The 24,282-nt window shown below is 42.7% G+C and overlaps 1 protein-coding gene and 1 long non-coding RNA gene across 5 annotated transcripts; one reads left to right on the top strand and one right to left on the bottom strand.

Moving 5' to 3' along the window:
• Nucleotides 1-2,713: 2,713 nt before the first annotated feature.
• On the bottom strand, nt 2,714-23,955 carry acsbg2 (acyl-CoA synthetase bubblegum family member 2). 4 transcript variants are annotated; one of them, XM_052074141.1, is made up of 14 exons: nt 23,832-23,955; nt 17,642-17,774; nt 15,508-15,620; nt 14,376-14,650; nt 11,777-11,865; nt 10,816-11,017; nt 10,580-10,729; nt 9,184-9,360; nt 8,729-8,910; nt 8,400-8,642; nt 8,032-8,249; nt 7,523-7,662; nt 5,884-6,127; nt 2,714-4,103 (listed from the first exon to the last, which is right to left on the bottom strand). In XM_052074141.1, the coding sequence occupies exons 2-14, from the start codon at nt 17,749-17,751 to the stop codon at nt 3,985-3,987; spliced, it is 2,262 nt and encodes a 753-aa protein (XP_051930101.1). In that variant the 5' UTR covers nt 17,752-17,774; nt 23,832-23,955; the 3' UTR covers nt 2,714-3,984. The 4 variants fall into 4 exon arrangements, with proteins under 4 accessions (XP_051930101.1, XP_051930098.1, XP_051930100.1 ...); XM_052074138.1 differs by lacking the exon at nt 23,832-23,955 and adding an exon at nt 21,095-21,238; XM_052074140.1 differs by lacking the exon at nt 23,832-23,955 and adding an exon at nt 21,054-21,211.
• Nucleotides 20,595-23,231, top strand: LOC127606109 (uncharacterized). The gene is made up of 3 exons (XR_007963738.1): nt 20,595-20,790; nt 21,171-21,246; nt 21,879-23,231. It is a non-coding gene; the product is annotated as an uncharacterized LOC127606109 (long non-coding RNA).
• Nucleotides 23,956-24,282: the final 327 nt, after the last annotated feature.

Raw genomic sequence — 24,282 nt, 5'->3', positions numbered from 1 at the left:
AAACTGGTGTACTCATGTGGCATCATCAGAGTATTTTTTCCAACCTCGCACTGCAAAGATTAATAGACTGGTAATCATTAATACAGGTAAGTATTGATGTGGTTTGACATCCTCTTCCCAAGACGATGCATGTGTAATCTACGATCAATTTGACGAAAGAATTGAACACACGTCATCATTAGTTCTACCAACAGTTAACATTAGCATTGCTACACCTTGTGACGAATGTTTTATTCATAAAGTTACCACGCTACAACCAGTAAATTATACAATAACCAATACTGTTTCATAATGTTTTTCACAGCAATTAGCCTACAAATCTAATGACCGATTTGCCTCGTAATCGTGCCTCGCGTCGTATTTCGCTCTCGCGTTCTGTGCATACGTCACAGGTGAGTTTAGTGATACGCCCTTTGGACGATTCATACAAAAAATCAGACAAGCATTTCCATTTCTTAAATATCGTAATTGGTAGACCTTGGTGAGTTTTTTTTCGCCGCCATCTCAAACTTTCATCCGCGCGATTCCTCAGTTTGCCGACTAAAATAACCCGCACGCGCACATAACGTCATCTGTTGTGCCCCCCCCCCCAACACTGAAAACAAAACAAAGCGAAAGTAAATATGAAGAAACACGCTCACACACCACACCACACCACACCAGATCACAAACACACATACAGGCGCAGTGAAATCGCGTGGATCACACAGTCAATTCAAGTGCCGTGACTATTCTAGGTAAACTATTTTTCAGTACCGTTAAAATGACGCCACGGAAGTGACACGCTACCGGTAACGACTGTTACCGTGGAATCCTCAGACTTGCCGTAGTTTTTTTGTTTATTTGTTTTGACTGAGAGATTTCCTTGCGTCCTAAAAACGCACATTGTTTGGAGCTATGCGTCCTGTGGGAAAATTATGCGTCTGGACGCAGAGGTAACGAGATGGCTGATCTCTAAACATTCTCTGAGTACTACTGTTATTACCACTCCCACTAATACTTCATTAATTAATTAATTCATCTCCCAAGCCGTTTGATCCTCACTAGGTTCGCGGGGGGTGCTGGAGCCTATCCCAGCTGTCTTCGGGCATTAGGCGGGGGACACCCTGAATTGGTTGCCAGCCAATCACAGGGCACACAGAGACGAACAACCATCCACGCTCACACTCACACCTAGGGACAATTTTAGAGTGTTCAATCAGCCTGCCATGCATGTTTTTGGAATGTGGGAGGAAACCGGAGCACCCGGAGAAAACCCACGCAGGCCCGGGGAGAACATGCAAACTCCACACAGGGAGGCCGGAGCTGGAATCGAACCCGGTACCTCTGCACTGTGAAGCCCACGTGCTAACCACTGGCCTACCGGGCCGCCCTTAATTAATTTAATATCTTCAAATTCACAATAATCATAAAAATAATAAGATATCCTTTATTCGTCCCACACTGGGGAGATAATTAAATGAACCATGATTTTAAACTATGTATTCTCAATATTCATTATTCCAAACATGAGAAAGCATTCAGCAAACATTACTGGAATCGAGCAAAAGGACTCCAAATCCCAACGGCCAAACCCGGTAGTGAACTGCCGACATTATTGACTCCAGCTGTAACGCAAATTACTTGGTTCAAACATTCTAGTGCGACCGCACAAACGTGACAACTGTGCAAAAATAACTAAATAAAAGACACCACTGTTACAGAAAGGCTTTACGCGCTATTTAAACTGCCGATTGCGAACGCAACAAACCGTGATTGAAACTAACTGTGATGCCGCTCTTTATCCGTTGCACCAATTGTTAGCAGTTAGTGGCAGAGCCGCCCCTCTTAAAGCGCCTGAGATAAACCATCAATATGAGTTTCCTTGGATGGAATTTATTAGATTCGTTTGTGATTTTAGCGGTCCTTATACAAGTGTTTCGAGGCTCTCATACCTCATTGTGTCTGAAGACTGGCAATCCAAGGCTAAGGCCAAGGACCAAGGAGTTGACTCCAAGGCCAAGACCAAGGACGAGGCTCCCAAGGCCAAGGACCAAGGAGTTGACCCCGAGGCCAAGGACCGGCTCGAGGACCGAGCCTTGGCCCTCAAGGCTCGAGGACCGGCTCGAGAAACATATTTCTGATAGACAGTATCTAAAATACGGATTTAGCTCAATGGGAGATTCCCACGCGCCAAGCCCACTGCATTATATGTGGCAATGGTGATTTTTCCATGCACTTTCTATTTGCGATGTATCTTATTGTGAAGGCACGTTTAAATAGCTACCAAACGGTGTCACAGCCAGATAGGACGTTCCTCATGTTTATTATGTTTAGAAAAGACCACAGTTTTCATGCAGGTCATATATTATTTTGTTGTATTTATTTGGCTTTAAAGGCACGATTAAATGTTACCATAGTGACCAAAGGGTGTTGCAGCCAGATAGGAGGTTCCTCGTGTCATGACTTTTTGTTTAGAAAAGACCACCGTTTTTCCTACAGGTCATATATATATTACTTTGTAGTATTTATCCGGCCTTTTAAGGCCGGTCCCTGAAATTATTGTCTGACATTAAACCGCTGTGTGGGGCAAAAAAAAAGGTTGGGGACCGCTCCAAATGATAAAAACCAATGACATTTAGACAATACTGTCATTTTCATCCATCCATCCTACTTTAAAAATGGACTACTGTTAAGATTCTCTCCATAAAGCTGCCAAGACAAAAACAAGATATTAAGATGTACAACTTTTATTCCCCATTTGGTAACTGACATGTTTGAACTTTTTTTCATCTTTGCTGAAGTGACTCACTAAACAGGTAACAGCTAATGAGACTTAAGTTGAGTCCAGTTTCCAGGAAACTTCACAGCTCAACAAACACGGCTCCTTCATTAAGTTGTGTGAAATGATAAGCAAATTCTGATGACCCAACCGATATAACTTTACAGGAGGAAACCTCACTCACATCCCCAATCCTATACAAACAACATAACATGGTTGATATAATTACACCACATAAACCCTGAATTTCAGGTGCTTTGAATGACCCAGTGCCTCCAAAGCCACCGTGTTGCAACATTCACAAGAGTGCTACAAAGTCCTGCAATATTCTCTTCATTTAAGTTACAGCTCTTTGGATTTCATCAACTTTTGTTTTCAACTGTCTTCTGGGAGAACTAAATGCACGTGGCCAATTTGCCCGCATCCTAAGATTTGGTATAAATTGCAAGTGTGGCGACGGTTTGGATGGACAACTTAAAGGCAGCTGATATGAATGCCAGTTGACTGTATTCCAACATGGTGTCATTTTACTTCCACTAGTAGTTTGCCAGTTCAAAAAAAAAAACATTCAAAGCAAAATCCTATTTACAATACACAACCATTTAAGAGCACAGCAAGCGAACACACGTCAGAGGCTCGAACCAGTGCAAACACCTGAGCCTCCGATGCAGGGTCACATCAGCCAGAAACCTTCAGCTATACGGCTTGTGACATGTTTTTAGCAGATACATAGTGCAACCTGAACACCATTTAAACATGAAACTTATTTTTCAACTGATCCATGAATGAAGGATTTGCCTCAAATCCTCGAAGGTCTACTACAACAACAAGTAAAAAGATGGCATTTCACTTGAAATGTTTCTCCTTCTAAAGATCATCTGACCCATGTAAACTGAGAAATTGACTTTTTAACGCAACCTATTCTCCAAACATTAAATATTTTCAATTTTCGAGTGGGTGGGCGGGGGGCTTCTTTGTTTTCTTTTCAAGTATTATAATGATATGATCATCACAAAAAAAGCTTTTCTTTGCTGTTACTTCACATCTGGATGCAACACAAATAAATAGTTGAAAACAATCATAAAGCTCATTTCATTTACAATGGCTTCCTCTTACCCACACAAGTAAGGCAATCAAAAAACATGACTCGAGAACAATGGTTAATGGGTAGATGGATAAATGGGAGGAACAAGCTCGTCTGCGGAGTTAGCCTCTTGTTTTCCCTATTTGGGAGCCAACGGGTTGTCGGGGGTCGTTGGAGAAGTCACTTCCTTGTAAAAGTTCTCAATCTGCTCTTTGTACATTTTGGACACCACAGGCCGCTTCAGCTTCATGGTGGGACCTGCGGAAAAGGCACAGAATGTCATATCCAGCGATTCTTTTAAGGTCGCAGGTGAGCTGAAGTCTATCCCGGCAGAATTCTCAATCGGCACGGCACAGTGCGCCTGAATATATTTCATGCTCAATGTGTGTATAAACGAGCCAGCCTTCAACAACAAATTGTTTGAACAATCAAAAAAAAAAAAACACATGCTGTCGCTTTCCCCCTTAGTGCAATAGACTCATTCATAATAATTACCATTCAAGGATGGCTGAACAGCAAACCGACATGAAGCGCATGAACTCATTTTGTGCATTTTCTTCACAAAAATCAACACACCGAAAGGTCAACATAATTCAGTTCTTAAATATGTTTTTCTTGCATGCCATTCAAAATCCACCCCCCCCCCCCAAAAAAAAAAATCCTACACAGATGATGGAATAGGGCAGTATAAAACACGGTATAAGCCCTTCTTCAAGATGGCGCCCGAGTAGGCAGCCGTCGGCAAGTGCTCTCATGAGCCTTGCTTTTTTGTTGTTGTTGTTTTTGTGTTTGTTTTGTCACTTTGTGTTTGTTGTTACGTCGTGTGGACGTGATGTGGACTTTTTTCAGCATTTTTTGGCCACGACATTCATCAAGGAGGAGACTCTATGCTCGGTGGTTGCGCCTTCTCGGCAGCATGGGTATACCAGCACTGTTTCTGACTGGGAGGAATGTCGGCGCCATTTGACTGTCGTTGCTGGACAGTCTTGCGCCTGTAATGGGCAGTGTTTTTCACAGCCCCGCTTTGTTCAGCGGAGAGATCGGTGCTGTTGAACGGTCTGCGGCTGGATGGATGTAAGTCTTGAGGAGCCGACGATGAGAAGAAAGGAGGGTTAGCGCCGATGCAGATTTGGAACTGGGAGTCGCGGCTTGGAGTTTGAAGCGGATTACGTGGGACAGGAGAAGTGAACTAATCTCTTTTCATCAATGGACGCGACAGCTTCGTGTTTGCTTTCAAAACTTAGCTTGTAGCAGACGTGTGCACATTTTCAGCATGACGTCTCTGATCCACCGGTGAAAGGACACTTTGATCCTCTCCTCTTTTATCTATAACTGCTTCAGACAACAAAATGTATGCAGAAAAGTGAAGATTGCACGACTGTCTGTGTCCTATGTGTTGTGTTGTGTTGTGTTATTTTGACTTCAAAATGGTGCCGCGAGAGTGGCTGCCTTTCCAGCAGCTCCTATATTTTGTTGTTCTACTTGTTTCCCTTCCGTTTTGCTGCTGTGAATTGGGAATTTCTCCATTGTGAGACTAATAAAGGTTTCCTTAAACCATATCTGCCATCTAGTGGTGAATTGTGATATTACAACTCAAAAATATACAGAGGGTCGGCACGCAAATAGTGAAAATCTGTTTAGGATTCACACCCATTGAAACACATTAGACTTTTTATTTGAGACCTCCGCCCACTGAAAATTCTTCAAAAAACTTATAATTAGAATCTGCATTTTTCCATTAAAAATGAAGTTTGCCCCCCAAATGAAAAGCATTATTTAAAAAAAAATCTGCAAATACTGCGAGTATATGAGGGTCCATTGTAACAGACCAAACGTAAATAATCCAGACCTCCACCAATAAAAAAAGATACACAAAAACACACACACTTTTTCTTTTGTTACTTAAGGTGCCATTCAAGAGTGAAGGCGGGGGCCACCAATTGACCAGCCCTGAATTAGAGGCTTCAACCAAGCCAGCGTGGATGTTACAGAGGAGAGCGTGTACACACACACTCCCAACGAGGCGGCCACGACTTACCCAGCTCCCCTCCGACGATGGAAAAATCCTGCTGGAGAATGTACCATTTCTGTACACGCTGAGCATTGGAGGTGGCTCTCTCGTTGACACGGTTGATGCCCTCCTGGATCGCTGCGTTTACAACGCGATCACGGCCGCCCGCCAGGTCTGAGACACGGGTGGCCTTACTGCCCAGTTTCTTGCAGATCTCCACGGCCTCTGGAGTAAGTTCATCCAGCGGGGCACCATCACCATTAACCTCGCACTGGAGGGGAAATCTTGGCTTAGATGTTTGTTTCTTCGCACTATTAGTCACAACTAGAGCGAGGCAATCCAGCTATTTTATCAGCTAGTTAATTTATCTGGGTGCTTTTAGTTTTTTCTTTGCTGCCTCTATAGTAAATTGTTTTGACTACTGGGAGCTGAGACAATTGTCAAGAAGAACATTTCTGTATTGAAAAAAAATGACAATACATTTGATAATTATTGTCCACTTCATGTTAAAAAAGATTTGAGGAACATTGGACAGGAGAGCAATGTCTGCAATGAATTTGACTCCATCCATCCATTTTCAGATCCGCTTTTCCTCACAAGTGTCTCAGGCGTGCTGTAGCCTATCCCAGCTGTCTTTGGGCAAAAGGCCGGGTGTGCACCCTGAACTGGTTGCCAGCCAATCGCAGTGAATTTGACTCGCTTTTTCCTAACCAAGGTCATTGCACAACGGCGAGTATTGCTGACTTAAGTCTGTATATCATCAAGTACAACTTTATTGTCAAATGTGCTGTATGTGTAACACAGCACAGATGACATTTCTTCCCCTGTCCAATGTTCCTCTCACAACAAGAGGAGCCGCTACGGGTGCCCGCAGCGCCATCATAAGTTATATTAGCTGTATATTAAATATGAGCTGAAGAACAAAATTTACAAGGTTCCTCACAGAATAATTGACAGGTTCTATTTGTATTTTTAAAAATGAACACAAACAATAGATAAGGACAGAGGCCTTAAAACCTTGGAATATCTGTAATTTTGTATGTCATGCCCATGGTGTTTGCCATCATTATTGAGGCACATTTTTATGTTCCGATTACTACAGTTTACTAAGACTGTATTTTTGATGCATTGTTTTTCACACATCCTGTTCTGTTTTTCTACAGTCTCGAGCGTGAAACGATAGAGCATATTCACGTAGTCAGCAGCCTAAAGTTTGCTGGTCGCCCGTAGCCGTAAATATTGCTACCGTAAAGGCTTGTGGGTAATACATCACCTTTGATTTTGTACAGATTGGTCAAAAGTAACCTTTGCTAAAGGTGGATTTGAGGTTGAATCCAGGCACTCCCTAAGCATTTTTAGAATTCATACCCTCGACGTACAGCTGTGTCATCTCGCTCAGAGAGAATAGGAACGTTCATAAGCAAAAACCAAGAATCCAAAGAGGGCTTCGTCCTAACATTCAATTCCTTGGTTGTGTCATGTGCTGCTGCAAATAGCCACCAGAGGGCAGTGTCACAATACAGCCCATGACAGCTCTCAAATGAGATGGAATGCCGCGTTTTGAATTCTAGTCCACTTTACAGCTCCAGTCACGATGCTTCTTAAGTGACCATAAGATTACATCATATTGACTCTAAAGCTTATACAATAAAGTGTTTGGTCATACCTTAATGGTGAGAAGCATGGACAGAAACTTCCTCTTGTCTCCTATCAGCATGGCATTGCTTATCAGCGGGAGGGCGTCCTTGACTGCATCTTCGGTAGGCACGGGAGGGATGTTCTCGCCCCCTGCTGTGATGATTAACTCTAAAACAAAAGCAGCACTGTTGAGAGAAGCTTTCTTCGGTACACATAGCTGCAAGTACAAATATTAAAACATTGACAAAGATAGTGGTCACATTTGATTGACACTGTCAAGAGAGATGTTCTATTGTGGTGGTATACTTTAAAGAACTTGAGAGTCAATCAAAACTCGGCAATATAATCTTTGTGAACGCTGAATTTCTGGCAAAGCTTGAGTACTGGAATTCATTGGATTGTATTGGTGTAAAGAACATTGTGGCTCGTGATCATTAAATTGCGGGTGCTCCTGTTAAAAGCGGTAAAGAGCACTTTCCAATCAATGTCAATTTGTTCCAAACAGGTGCAGAGGTGTTTCTCATTCTCCGAGCATACCTTTAATTCGGCCGGTGATGAAGAGGAATCCATTGCGGTCGTGTTTGCCCAGGTCGCCAGAATGCAGCCAGCCCTCCGAATCCAGAGCTTCCTCAGTCTTCTCGGGCATGCCGAGGTAACCCATGAAGACGTGGCGACCCCAGAAGCAGATTTCGCCATTCCCATCTGTGTCTGGTTTGTGCAACTTGCTCTTGCACCCCGGGATCTCCTTTCCGCAGCTGTAGGGAAAAATAAAAATAAAAAATGGGTCACTTGATTCAATTTGTGATGATGAATTTTTTGAGTGTTAAACTCAAGACTCAATGGTCGGATCCAGGCCGCAGATCCATAGTTCCACACGATTGGATTCAAAATCCAACCCCAAATACCTTGTAATCCGAAAGGCATCTGGGATGGAGATGGTGTGAGGTCCGGTGCTCTCGCTCATGCCATACAGCTCGTACAGCGGAATGTCCAGGCTGAGAAAGAACTCCAGCGTGTCCCGGGTAATTGGGGCAGCACCCGTGTAGCACCTGTAGCAGCGGTCCAGGCCCAAAGCTTTGCGTACCTTCTGGAACACAAGTTTCTTGGCTATTTGGTAGCTCAGTGGTGTGTGGTCCCCAGCTCTGGTTCTTCAAACGGAAACGCATCATTAAACAGCTGCTCGAGGCTCCAAACATATCAAAGTCAAAATAAAGACTTAAAGATGTGTACGTACTGATTCATCTTGCTCAAATTGGTGTGCAGACCCACGTCTTTGGCCCAGGCGGCAACTTTGCGGCGAACTTTGGACGATTTTGCTCCGGTGGCCTTCATCTTCTCTTGCATCTTCTCCCAGACACGTGGCACCCCCATGAAGGCTGTGGGTCGCACTTCCTTCATGGTGTTTACCAGCGAGCCCTGGTAACAGGAGGAGGAACAAGGAGGAAAAATAAAAAATACTGTTTACAAACAAATAAGTCATTTTTTAGCTCAGCATGTCTGTGGACATACTGTATTGGCTCATTAGTGCTCTCAATTGCTTGGAATTTTAAGAACAGCGTCAGAGCCTTCGCTACCCCTTTCAAGGAAAAAAAACCCACAATCATTCTTGTTACGCAAGTAAAGTTTAGGTTAAACGGCAATCAAGTGGGTAGATGGTAACATTGGCAGGCATGCGCAAAAATGGCTCACCTTAAGTGCATCTGGGTCGGCAAAGTGCGTAACCCCGCCCACTCTCATGGTCAGCCAGATGTCCACCATCTGCGCGGCGATGTGACTGAGGGGGAGGTAGCTGACCACCACCTCTTGGGACTCAGTAGCGTCTGTCAGGCGCACGTGCTTGCCGGTGGAGAGCGCAGTCCATGTCAGCTGGGGGCACAGAGACAAAAGATACAAGAGTGAGGCTCTACAAATAGAAGCGGAATAAATCTGAAGCGCAAACAAACCATGTTCATGATTTGACAGTTTTTAAAATTTTTGTTATGTGAGGGCCACCGTTCATCAATGGATCACTTGTAATCCACTCTACAAAAAGTACACTGATAGGCTTGCGCTGTCTAGTATACAGATGTTTAAATATGTCAGTACAGACAGTATATTAAGTATACTCAGCTTCTATGAAAAATGAAAGTACAGAAAAATAAAGTACAGTAAAACTCCTCTACAATGAAACCCACATGGGCGAAAATACAGTGTGTGAAAAAATATTCCTGAATTAAAGCCACTCCCTCTTTTTTGCTTCCCCCAACAATGAAAAGTCCCCCTGTTGCATAATACGAAATCCTTTTCTCTACCTTTACCTCGCAATGAGGCTCACTACAACAATAACAAGCCTACAATAACAGCCACCGCTACTGCTTAGCTAGGAAGCGGCAACAGCAACCACCACACAGGCTTACACATGTGCAGTAGTCCACAGTATTTGTTATTTTTAGCACGTGGTTAGAAATTTCACGAGTAGTTTCAGACACAGCATGAACGTTGCATTGCTTGGAAAAAATGGCTACAAAACAGACCTTTGTGCACCAAGGCTCTTCACAAGGAGTTAAGAAAAGAAAAGCTTTATAAATGACTTTTTAAAACCAACAGACAAAGTGGAGTAATTAATATAAAACAAATGAATGTTAATGTTAAACAAAATCAAATAAGTGTATGCTCATACTTATGCACTATTGGAATAAAAATAAAGCGTACACATGTATGTTTTTGTGTGCGAGTGTGTTTACATCTGAGATAAGATTTGCTAGGGAAAAGTCCCCCGTAGTGAAACATTTCTGGCTATAAACATGACTTAATTCTAAAGGAGTTCAACTGTACAGTTTTGGCATTCGGTGTTCAAAATTCGATGCATAGACACACAGATTTGTCTCTATTTATTGCGCACTGGGACAATTTTACTGATGTACTTTTCGTTCATGTATTCCTTCACACATACTTTCTTAATTTGTACCAAACAAACCAATTGTGTGAACATGAATTACTTGTAATCAGTACAAATAAATCTCAGAAGTAAGTAGCCTGAGGTGATCAGCTCTTCAGGTTTGCTGAAAAGATTTCAGCGTCGGGCACGTGTGAATCTGGTGCTTACATTGTCATGGCTGAGCATGACACCTTTGGGCTGGCCGGTGGTTCCTGAGGTGTAGATGAGCGTGCAGCACTGATTAGCCTTCTGGCTAGCGATGATCTCATCAAGCGTAACGTCGGGAACGTCACGTCCCAGTTCCATGAACTCAGCCCACTGCATGAAGACACAATGCTCAGTGTACTGCTGCTTCAACACACAGAGACACACACACCACATATCATTCATCTTTGTTGACTTACACTGTACAGATTTGGTCTCTTCTCTTTCAGCGCACCCTTGTACTGGACGATGGCTTTCAAGTGTAGCAAACTGTCTTGGACCTGGAGAATCTTCTGCAGCTGCTTGTGGTTCTCCACCACAATGATATTGGCCTTGCAGTTGTCCGCCACATACTGGCATGCCTCTGGGGAGTTGGTTGTGTAGATGCCCACAGCGAAGCCACTGCAACACACAAGGGTCGAAGATGTACCTTTTGTTTGTTTGCAATCGGGGACTGTAAGGTGAAAAAGTGGTGAGCACATCTGCATCACAGTTGGAGCTGCTCAGGCGCTCCCGCGTGAACTTTGTGAAGTTCGTGAGTAGACTGCTCAACTTGCCTAAAGTCATCAAGGATCGGGTGCATCTTACCACCCACTCGTGACTGTATGGTAATTTAAGTTTCTGAATAAGCGTTCTGTGTGTTCTGTGATATTTTAGCAGTGACCAAAAGTTGATATGGTGTTGTTCCAAAGCTGTCCATGACCAAATCATTAAGTCGTGGTGTTATTGAGCTACATGGTTTTGGTTTCTGGATGACGGCATGGGAGCTCCTCGTGTTTCACCATAATACCCTTTGAGGAAGTGCGACTAAAATCTGAAGCTTCTGTTCTGCCTTTACAATGTTTGTGATCGTGTGAACACGTTTTTAGTTACACAACCAAGTTATTGTCTTCACGCAAGATAAAGAGGACAAGATGGAGTTTTCTCATATGTAATCAGATATTGATCAGTGAATGAAGCTCTTCTCTATTAAGTTACATTCAAATACTGGCAACGACGATGATACACAACTCAAAGGTGAGGACTAGATATGTTTTTCGACTTCTTCCTACTCCCTTTGATCAATATAAACTGGACTAAACCAAGTATTGATCTTTGATTTTGTTTTTGTGTCTTTCATGTTGGGTTTCTATGGTTAACTCAATCAATCAATCAACTCACCCAGCCAAAATGGCTCCAATGTCAGCGATGAACCACTCAACAGAGTTGAAACCCAGGATACCCACGCCATGGTAACGCTGCAACCCAAGCTGTAGAAAGACATTCATACTGAGTGGACAATACACTTGAGATTGACATTTAGGGCCCGTGCGGTCGGCGTAAAAACGGGCGTAACTTCATTTTGGTGCCAGCGCATGTCAAGTCTAGTGCGGTCGGGGCCATGGTGCGTCTGTCCGGGCGTGCCCGCAAACGAAGCAACCTCGCCTCCGATGCACCTGCACTCTGCGTTTTCGTGCCCCGCGGGGCAATGGTCGACTTCGCCATGTTTGTTAATTTGATGTAATTTAGACACCACATGTGGTCGAGGCACGCCGGAAGTGACATCATGCCTCGAAACACAGCCTTCGCAGCACCCAGCCTGTGAATTTGCACACAGCCTAAATTATCGACTGGCTAAAGGTTGGTTTATTTTGCAGCGCAGGTGGTCTAACATGATTTGGGTATATTTAATGTGCAGGCAGATATCTTCAAGTTGCACAGGTGTTAGTGTTGGTCTTGTGGGATTTCATTCATAAAGCAGTGTGGGACAATCCCTCTGAATCATTGTAGAAATCAATTTTAAAATGGCCATCTTTGGACCTACTTTGTTGGCGCCCCTCTTTTATATGGACTCCAACAAGTCTATTGATGCTTCTGCCGTGTAGAACGTGTCCCTGTTCTTTGCTAATTTGAAGGAACTGAGAGTGAAATGAGAGGAGCTGCTTCCACTGGGGGCTACCCGGTGGTTCAGTGGTTAGCGCGTCGAACTCACAGTGCAGAGGTCATGGGTGCCTGCGTGGGTTTTCTCCAGGGACTCCGGTTTCCTCCCACATTCCAAAAACTTGTGTGGCAGGTTAATAGAACACTCAAAATTGTCCCTCGGTGTGAGCGCGGATGATTGTTAGTCTATGTGTATCCTGCAATTGGCTGGCAACCAGTTCAGGGTGTACCCCGCCTAGTGCCTGAAGACAACTGGGATAGGCTCCAGCAGGCCCAGCGACCCGTGTGAGGATAAGCGGATCAGAAAATAGATGGATGGGTGAATGCTCCCAGTGACCAGGAAGCAAGCCAGCTGTGAACTCCCACAAACACCCCTTTGGACCTGAACACGTCTATGACAATACCACAAAGGTATACTGGGCTTTGAGCTTAGACTTGAACTGTCAATGAAACTAAGGCCCATTGCCACGTCTTATTATGATTTACCTGTCAACAAAAATAGTGCCTCAAAGCAAGTTTGAACTGCAACTGGCTTTCCAGTATCAACAAGCAGATTAAATACAATAATAGGGCTGCTCTGCTCAAACAAAGCTTTAGGTTACAATGTGCCAAGTGTGCAACTTGACCCAGAAGATCGAATGAGCTCAATGCCACGTGACTTCAGCGCACATGGGCGAGCAAAGAAATATTTCTGTTGAAGCACGCGTGACACTGTGTGTTCTTACAATAATCAAGATTACACTGTGACTTGCATTAAACAGAAAGTGAGGTTTCCGCACTGTGTGGCTTGCGGTTCAGTCAGACATCTTCATGCTGCATTACAGAGATCCCTCGCTACTTCGCGGTTCGTTTATCACGGTTTCAGTGCATCGCGGATTTTCATTCATTCATCTTCCGTACCGCTTGATCCTCACGGGGGTCGCGGGGGATGCTGGAGCCTATCCCAGCTGTCTCCGGGCAGTAGGCGGGGGACACCCTGAATCGGTTGCCAGCCAATCGCAGGGCACCCAGAGACAAACAACCATCCGCGCTCACACTCACACATAGGGACAATTTAGAGTGTTCAATCAGCCTGCCATGCATATTTTTGGAATGTGGGAGGAAACCGGAGCACCCAGAGAAAACCCACGCAGGCCCGGGGAGAACATGCAAACTCCACACAGGGAGGCCGGAGCTGGATTCGAACCCGGTACCTCTGTACTGTGAAGCCGACGTGCTAACCACTGGACTACCGGGCTGCTCATCGCGGATTTTATTAAATGAAAATATGTTTTGTTTTGTTTTTTACATATACTGTACATGGAATACAGTACTGTATATGTTGCTCTATGTGGCTCGCTGTTGTTTTGCAGCTTCTCGCGGACCGTTTGCGGACTTTAAAAAAAAGTTTTTTTTTTACCTGTTTATGTTAATTGGACGATTTTTCGTGGGTTTTCGTTTATCGCGGGTGGTTTTGGTCCCCATTAACCGCGATAAACGAGGGATTACTGTACTGCGTTTCCCACATCCACTTGGCTCTTTAAGTCCACTGTCGCATGACGAAAATCCTTGTTTCAAACAAGACTGAATAGTTGTGTGGTGTGTTTGAGACTAATGTGCAGAAATGTCATGATGGACTCAGCGATGAATTCTTTGTGATAAGCAGGCAGACACTGAAATACAGTATTTATCTAAAGTTCAGACCACTTTGAAAATTATCCACAGTAAAACCAAGAAAAGCCATGGGTTGAAAAGTGGAAAACCACGAGGAAACAATTTTGTTCATACATCACCAAAAGAGCATTTTGTGATTCGCGGCTGAATGATTAAGCAATATTGGCCGGCATCTCTAATTCCATACCTTCAGGAAGCTCTTGGCTGCTACGCGACACGTCTCATAATATTGCTTGTAGTTCAAGCTCCTCTTCTGCTCGCCTTCTTTCCAGCTCACAGCAGTAAACTTGCCAAACTTCCTCACAGTTGATGTAAAGAGCTGATGGACTGTCAAGGGGGTCTCCGCAGCCAGGCCGCGTTCCTCCATGCGGAGCTTCACTTCGCCATCGGGTTGACTTGTCCACAAGTTGGACTTTGATGCTGCTGCTGACACTGGCAGAGTGTCTGGCCGCTGGGCACTTACTGCAGGATGTGGAGATAGTATATGAGCCCAAAGAACTCTCAAGAACTAAAGATCACCCAGAAAAAAGACACGACTGAATTAAATTGCTTAGCAACAGCTCCTTAAGATACTCACGTAGTCCAGTAAATGCTGATTCACATTACCTTAATTAACTAATAGCGACTTGCCATTTTGCCACACTCAAAGCCTAGATAGAGGAGGTTGCTTTGCCCTTTTCAGGACAAAAAGATCAGTCAGTATATCAAGCTTTCCTTCCTAGAACATTAGAAATGGAACGCCACAATTCCATCTCGTGCTTCTCAATAAAACTGAATGAACTGCAAACAGGATGTACAGTGTTCACTATTGCTGTCGTGTCACCGGTGCACGATGGAAGTAACTGATAGCAAATTTGTGGCCTAAAACCCCCGTTAAGTGGTGGCAAATTCCTTTTTCACCCTGCTATCCTCAACAACTCCCCATTGATATTACCCCCTTGTGAACGTTATTCTTCATGATTTGCAATTTTACACTAAAAATGTTTTTAAATATATACTCTGAACACTTTTCCCCTTCTGTACAAAGCCAGCAAAGGGTGTCCAAATGGACTATTTGAGGGCAGGAAGCAGATGTCACGTCCTCAGGAAATTAGATCAATTGCCTGCTGAGTTCCCCATCGTGGCTCCAACACGAAGCTGTCACCCAGTTTTGAGTAGAGACCATCTATCATGAAACAGCCATAGCATTCATGCAAACATTCAAATGGTGTGTGCGTGTGTGTGTGTGTGTGTGTGTGTGTGTGTGTGTGTGTGTGTGTGGGAGCAGGGGGGTAAATGTAAACATTGTTCTTATCAGAACTGTGTGTGTTCTGTGTCACCTGTTTGTGTGTTCAAGGTGTGTTCATCGCAGTCCTCCAGGTTGTTGGTGACAGCGTTGGGGTCAGCTGTCTTTTCTTCCCGTTCCACTGTAGGTTCCTCCTCGGAGGACTCACTGACGCAAAGAAGCAAGAAAAACACGTTACCAACTGGGAGGCTGCCGTCCCAAACTCAGCTGCCACATTCTTGACGAAAACCAGAAGCAGAAATTTGATCCGTGCACAAACACAGAACAAAAAAATTACTAGTTAAACTGCTAAATAAATTGCAAATATTTACCCTTTTTCAATTTGATGCATGCGACACATAGAGGGGGGAAAAAGTAGGCACACGCATTTAGCATTTTGGCACATCACTTTTTCTCTCAATAATACTCAACAGGAGCTCAGGAACTGTGGACACTAATTGTTGAAGCTTTGTTGGTGTGCAATTTCAGTTGCACAGCAGGCCCGGGTCTCCGATGTCATTGTGTTGATGTCGTGTATATTGCAGATCATAATAACCAATCGTTAACACTGGGAGAACTTGCTTGTGTTAATGACGATCTGAATGACCCAGAGGACATCATGTCAATGAGCTTCAAAACCAATGCCGGCTGCGAGTGTTGCTTAAATATGGCATATATAGAGTTTGAACTTGCGCTAACAAACTCAGCTAGCTGCCTGAGCTTGTTGCGTATCGAGTAAAGAAAAAGTAATGGAACAAATTGTTTTAACAATGGGCGGCCCGGTAGTCCAGTGGTTAGCATGTCGGCTTCACAGTGCAGAGGTACCGGGTTCGATTCCAGCTCCGGCCTCCCTGTGTGGAGTTTGCATGTTCTCCCCGGGCCTGCGTGGGTTTTCTCCGGGTGCTCCGGTTTCCTCCCACATTCCAAAAAAAAAAAATGCGTGGCAGGCTGATTGAACACTCTGAATTGTCCCTAGGTGTGAGTGTGAGTGCGAATGGTTGTTCGTTTCTGTGTGCCCTGCGATTGGCTGGCAACCGATTCAGGGTGTCCCCCGCCTACTGCCCGGAGACGGCTGGGATGGGCTCCAGCACCCCCTGCGACCCTAGTGAGGATCAAGCGGTACGGAAGATGAATGAATGAATGAATGAATGTTTTAACAACGAACAGAGGTTTTCCAAAGTGTTCATGAGTCCATATAGAAATATTTTTAAAATTCTTTCAAGGACCGTTTGACAGGGTAGAAGATCATAGGCATTCAATCTTCGTTTTTTTGGCCGTGCTGGTTTGATGATATTAAATATCTGAATGGCTTACAATCACATGTTAAGAAAAGTTCTTCATCTGTTTCTACTATTTTCTCACGCAGGTTGTTTAAATTTGTGGAAGTTACCCCATCCTTGCTTGTGACAGACTTGCTTGTTCCTTTTACATCTTAGTGTCAGCTTTTTGGAACATAGTGCCGGCAAGAAATTCAAAATTAGCGAGTATTTTTTTTTTTTAAATAACAGTTATTACATTTTTAGTGCATTTGATGGAATGCAAAAGCTTTACAACACATACCAACTTCATTTTCATTGCAATTTGAGGTTTTTTTTCCAAATATAATCTCATTCAAAATCTGTTAATTGCTGTGCTAGCATCTGATGCTCAAAGTGCTCATACCGACTTAGTCAGATAAAATTAGTGTGTACTTGGCTGGCTATGTTCTCTACTATCGGTCAAAGCTGGGTGTTTCTGGCAACATGTTTCCACATATTGTCAATGTTGTCTGCTTGAAGTAACCCCGATGTATATTCCGCCCTGCAAACAACCACACGCGAGATGCAGCTCTGTGTCCGTCAGTTGCTAGTGAAACGGGATTCCGTGACTGACAGACTGACAGAATGCCCGTTCGGCTCTGCCGTATACCTACATTGATTCAACCCTTTCATGTAAGAATGATTAAAACCTACACTGCATCGGGATTTTGAGAGTTTTTCTTTTGGGATAGGTTCATGTAGGTGAGAGGTAACTTTTGAATAGCTGCCCAGTGTGGTAGCCACCGTCTCAGAAAGGGTTAAGACAAAGGATAACTTAAGTTAAAGATGAACAACAAAAAATGACTATCAAATATTGTTTTGTGGGTAAAACTGTCAATGTATGCAGAACTAAAAACTCATTTCATCAAGGTGTGTGTATGGTGTACATACTTGGCCATATCCAAAACATGATCAAGGGCTGCTGAATTGGTGCCTGAACTACAGGTAGCGTCACTGAAGGCAACAGAGTGAGGCTGCTGAAGCACGCCAACCTCGGACATGGTATTGGGCTCACACACGGTCACTGCAAGAGAAAGAAGCACAGAAGGTAACGCTGTATGTCACTTAGATGAAAACAAAGCTTATCCTAATGTTGGTTGAGTTCAGTGGAAATCTCTATCTGATAACATCTCTCCAGTGACCCAAGCAGAGCTTGACATCCTGATAAGAAGAAAATTAAACAATTATTATTTTATTTTTGTATCAAGTTACTGTAATAGAGCCCCCAAAACATTTTACGACATGGTGTTGAAGCCTTGCTCACCTACTCTAATTACATGACACGTGACTGTAGTACACACAAGACTAGCACCTGAGTGTTTTTGACACCAGGCCATTGACTTTTCTAACCAAGGTTATTTTGACATCCGTGGCACAGTTTTCCGTGTCAAACCTTACATAATGACCCATTCATTCTGGATAAGGCAGGTTGGGAAGCACATCTGCCTCGTGGATTTGACCTTTCTGTGTACACTTGGTCAATGCAATGTTTAAAACAAACCTTGTTTTTTGGCATACAAAGGCAACATTTTGATTGACTCTGGTATCAAACATACAAACGCAAGCAAAGCTGATGCTCTGCATTCCAATGATGCCGTTTGCCATCGCCTCGACGCAGGAAATCCATACTCCTCAAAAATTCTTTAAGCACAGTGTTGTTTCCCATGCCCCTGCTCTCTCTTGAGTATAATTCACAACATCGGTCACCTGCTGGCCTGTTTCACAGAAAGGTGCATGAAAACATAACCGCGACCTTGTCTGCCTTTGGCGACCTGTTGCCCAGTTATGACTGGTCTGTCAGGACAGCTGGACTTGCGTGATCACGAGGTCGGAGAGCAGAGGCTAAATATTTTTATGTCATTCAACAACACTAGCATCACATGGCAATTGTACAACACAGTCACATGACAGACAAGCAGGGAGTTGACCTTATGTCCACCCACTCTTGATGCGATATGAGTCAAGGGTTCTGATACTGTTCATTGTTTTATGTAAAGCAAATGTAAAATGTCTATATTTATTTTCCAATGCGGAAGTAGAGTCGATGAGGTTGGACTTTGTTCAGCAACATTTTAAAAAGGAGCTTGCGTTGGTGGGATTGTGGTTTTGGCTCACTCTGACCTTGATCGATGTTTGTCATGTGAAATGGTTAACATCAACTCTCCTACTTCTGTCAGTGAAAATATTAAATTGTCACAGTAAATATGATTCACAGGCTTTCAACCACACTTCCTAAAAGCAATCTCATTATCATATAGACATGACCAAAGGTATCCTTCCCATCTTAGCAGTTTACTGGAAACACGTATTGGGTGAAATATGGGCTTCTTTTCAATTTCAACTTCTCTGAAAGCAAAAGTTGACAAACCGACAGTGACATGATTCCAATAAACGAGCAATTCGAGCAAAGCAGCTGTTCTCTTGTTGCAACAGTTGGCGTGACATACTGAACAAAACGAAATTCTTCTCGAGCTGCTCAAAACTCAAATCTCTTTTCCTCCAATTCGACTCTTATGACATCACAGTAAAACTCAGCTGGGTTATCATCAAATATTCAAGATCAGAGGTACGACCACAGCACTTCCTAGATATTTCTCACGTTTTGTCCAGGTTTGCAACCAGCAAACTCCTCGCGGCCTTTGTTGCGCTTTAATTCATTATTATTTACATTTGATCAACCCTCAGAATCAAGTACACTCGGAGATGGTCCTCGAGAGCCCCTACCCTGCCAGTATTAGTTGTCTCTGTCTTCCAACACACCCGATTCAAATGATCAGAATTGTTATCAATCTTATCAAAGCTTGCTGATGAGCTGATCATTTGAACCACACGACTGCTTTTTATGTGTTGCGCATCTGTTCTGCGTGATGGCTGATGGAGACGTTTAACACACCGTCTCTTTAATGTCCGCAAAAGAGGGAGTCATTTGAATTGACAACAAGTGCCGGGTGGGTTACACCCATGCTGCACTAGACCAAATCTCCACGTGTCATTGACAGAATGATTGCCGGATACAAATCATGTTTCTCCTTAATACTGAATGTTCAGCAACAAAGCTGACACATTCTCATCAGGCAAAAATAAAAAGATGATCACATGTAGACTTCAAAATGAAAATCAAGGAAATCTCACAGTCAAAGAAAATCAGAGGGGAAAATACAAATCCACAGCCTCTGACAATACGTTTCTGTTGATATAAAGTGTAAGTATAAAAGAGATTAATGCAAAGCAAATCTAGTGCAGAAAGTAAAAGGATAAATTCATTCCATTTAAATGGCATAACAATGCAAAATGAAGTGAAATACTCACATTGCATTGCTGGAAACAGATTCTAAGCCCAGTTGAGATTTAGTGTAAAATGAAGCACCTTCAACAGTATTCAGCTTGCGTCTAAAATGTTACGATCTTCTCGTGTGTCTACAAATACAACATAAGCTAAAGCCTATCATTCATTTTCAAACAGCAGTCGGCTTGGTCAGTCCCTCCCCTAGAGGAAAACCCCACCCAGCCGGTGCCGCCGGCTTCCTTCGAAACACTCCCACACCCCCTCCATCCCAAAGCAATATGATAGGATGAAATCGCTCACGCCACAAGACTCATCTTCCATATAAGGTCATGCAAGCCAAATGAAGCAAGTAGGGGGAAGTTGTTGAAGAGCGTCATGGACACTCTCTCTACTCCAACGAATGCTACTATGAAACCCATCCCCCCGCGGATACTAGCAAGCACGCACGCGCGCGCGCGCGCACACACACACACACACACACACGCGCACACACGCACACGCGCACACACACGCACACACTCACACACACACGCACACAAACACACACACAGTCAAACAGCAGTCACTGGCAAAGGTTACGACAGGTCGAATTGTCTTCACACAGTCGGACTCTCTTGTTCTATAACTCAAAATCCAAAACACCTTTTTTCCTTCATGTTCATTTGTTTTGTATTTTTAACTTCGCATTAGAGGAACATGCTATTTTCTTTTTTCATTATATCATGTATTTATATTTAATCAACTATTAATGCCGGTAAGTGTGTATTTAATGGTCACTAAGAAAACAAGGTCAATGAAACGCTAATTTGGGTGTTTTTCCACCTTTGGATAAAAAGATGTTTTCATTGGCAGAGATGATAACCAATGAAAAACAAAACAAACATCTGCATTTATTTCGCATTACAGAAGAAGACTAAATACACTAAAACAATTTTGTAATTCAAATTACGAGCGCACCACAGGAACTTAAGTCCAACAAGATCAAAATGTGTAATTGTGAAATAAAAGCCAGATTACCTGAAAAGTTGTTTGAAGACAATATCGTAAAATAGCTGTACCTGAAAAGTTGTTTGAAGACAATATCATAAAATAGCTGTATGTGCAGCGCTACGATCTGTTGTTTTGTAAAAAGAGAGGTCACTGAGTTTGGCAACAGTCAGTGCAGAGGAACTGCCACTACGCAAGAGCTTTGATGACTGAAAATACCTTGGTATGTACAATAGCAATCCTTAGAAAAACAGGTTGTCGCTTTTTTGCAGTGACCAATTGCCGCCTTTGTGTGAAGAATCATCCGATCAAATTCGAAGAAGGACTGTAAAAAACAAGTAAAGCCAGTCTCGGAATAAAACAGCTATATTTGGTTCACTAATTTTCTTCAAGTTTAATAATGAAATATTTAATTGTGATGAGACAGTTCATCAACGGATGCTGCACTCCTCAAACAATCTATGTATGCATTATGTAAAATTGTCAGCTTCAGTGTTGCTTAACATTATCTAGACTCTTAAATACTACAGCTTGGTGAGAACTACAGGAGGACAAACCAGATTGTAAGTGCATCCTGATTAGACTGATCATACATTGTTTAAATAAGACAACACTCTCGTCTCTGAGTAAGAAGCTTGGAATGTATATGTGATCCTATTTCCTCATTTTCATTCAATTGCCAAGTAACTGTCATGTAACCATTTATGCACTGTAGCTATACACCAAATGTATTTAAATGAATCAGGAAAGCAAGCAGTCTTCTTTTCCCAATGCCTTATTTCAAACCAACATTCATCACATCTGACGCCAACAAACGCTCACTTAATGTGTGCCACCGTGTCTTTCCATGGCAAGATCAGTCTCAGCCAATTGCTTTGAGAGAAGACACAGCCAACACGCCACAGCATCACCTGACAGCCAGAGCGAGTGTGCGCATGCGCTGACTGAACTGCTCTCTGCCAATCATCATTGGGGTTACTTTCAGTCATTGACATCCTTTCTCAGTCACCAGATGCTCCACTGCGGCTCGTTTCTAAGGTCCACTGATTATCATGACCGATGACAATATATTACTGTGTGGCAATTTGCGATATCTTGAATTAGACATTACATTACAGTAAATGAGATTAGTCTTTCAAAAAATGTCATATAGGCTGTATTCCTGCAGATGGCTTTCCTACTATCAAGTCAATTCAAGTTATTTTGTGAGCCCTTAATCACATAACAGTCAAAGACCTTCAAAATGACAGCCCCTCCTGGTATAGGTTACCATCCAGGTAAGGAAAGGGAAAATGCATTTGTGAAAAAGAAATAACACTAAGTTAGATATGATATGAGTGCATTTTGAAATTACAAGTTCACTTATTATTTGAACTATTTCTCTTTCATACACAGCTATTTGCATTTTGGGGACTTTCTGAATTGCCCCAAGATAGCATACTATGGAATCCAAAGCGTCCCTCTTCCGTGCAAAAAAATATTCTGATAACAGCATTGCGTACATGTTATGAGACACATGTTCCATCAGTGATTATTGTTTAAATCTTATGTTCATTAACATAAATGTTCCCACAGTTACATGAGACAGTAATGAAACAAATATTTTGAAAAATGAAATTTACCATTCATGTTAACAGTTTTATTTAAGATTCAATTGGCCTTGGTAACTGAGTTGAGATTCAATTTGGTCAAATGGGGGTCGGGCAGGGGAGGGGTCAAGGAAAAATGGCATTTTAGAGGGTACTCCAGACTTATTTGGTATTTTTAAAAGTATATTGAAATATTCTTTCTTTTTTATATAGTTTTGGTCTCAGAAGAAGTAAATTTACTCAGAAACACATGTTTTAGTATTTCGTATGTAGATGATTTAAAAATACAATGGGTGTGATGTAAAATGTTGGCCAATTCGGAAATGACCACTCTAATCAGAGGACCCCCTTCTCAGATTGGCTTACAAGTATTAGTTCACAATATCCACCATTTGCTCAGGCAAGCCATAATTCTGTGATGTTTCAAATGCTGAAACCTGCCTTAAAAACTCAACTACTGCAAAAGGAAGAATATTGGTGAGAAGGGCTGTTAATTTATTTGTTATGGAGACTTTTAGAAGCATCTGAAGCGCCCGTTCCATGTTGTTATATACAGTATATATTTTTTTTTAAATCTTCAGAGATGGCGGTCTCCTGCCATGTTGCTACAACAGGAATATATTATCCTCTATGCAATATATTTGCTAATATTTCCATGTGTTAGCAAATACATTGCTAAAACCTTTCAGTTCAGGAACGAGCTGTAAAATGTAAGATAATGTATGGAAGTTGTTCGCCTAATTATAAAAACTAATCTAAGCAACCAAAACACCGTGCGGTAAACATAATGTAATAAGAAGCAAATGATATGATGTGTTGCCCTGAAATATATTTGGTTTACGCCAATAGTAGTCATAATGTGTGTATTCGCCGCTCTTTTGCGGTTAAAAGTGCTCACTCAACGAGCCACACTGCGCATTTAGAGACGTTTTTTCGCTCTTTTACCATTATTCAGTTTAACACTATATACACCATGACTGATGACGCAGAACATGCTCCTAGTTCTAATAACGACTTTGAAATATCTCAAATGAGCAAGTATGCTACATGCCTAATAATATTCGGATATTCTCGGAATTCACAATTGTTACTGATGTTTTGTGTGTGTATGCCTTTAATGGCGCTGTGAGTACCTCTATTAGCCTCCCACGTGCAAAAGCAATAGGATATCAAAATACAGTCACAATACGATGCGGCAAATAAAAATAAAGCAGTGTACCTTAAAGTTCAAATGCCGGAGTAGGTAAGGACAGGTTACCGGAGTCACGTTTGTGTTGTCTGACGATATGCCCACAGACCAATAAAAAAAAATTGCCATCCAGTACATTCAGAAGCGTGTCTTCCTTCATCTACAAACGTCTTTCAATGTATTTGATCTTCAAGACGTCATTGTCTTTGATAACACGGGTGCAAAATGTTCAAAACTACAATTAAAATAATTTGAAAAAAGTGAGGGCTGCACGACTGGTTAGCACCAGTTCCTGTGTGGAGTGTGCATGTTTCCTTGCCTTCGCGGGTTTTCTCCGGGTACTCCGGTTTCCTCCCACATTCGAAATGCGTGGCAGATTAATGGATCACTCTACAATCGCAAGAACTAGAGGTACCACTGTTCGTTCCTGCCGACTGCTGTCAGGCTATTGAATAGACCTGGACTCACCCCAACTCACCCA

The sequence above is a fragment of the Hippocampus zosterae genome, chromosome 8 (assembly GCF_025434085.1).
Source record: "Hippocampus zosterae strain Florida chromosome 8, ASM2543408v3, whole genome shotgun sequence".
NCBI lineage: Eukaryota > Metazoa > Chordata > Actinopteri > Syngnathiformes > Syngnathidae > Hippocampus > Hippocampus zosterae.
This window is presented reverse-complemented; position numbering and strand designations above follow the sequence as displayed.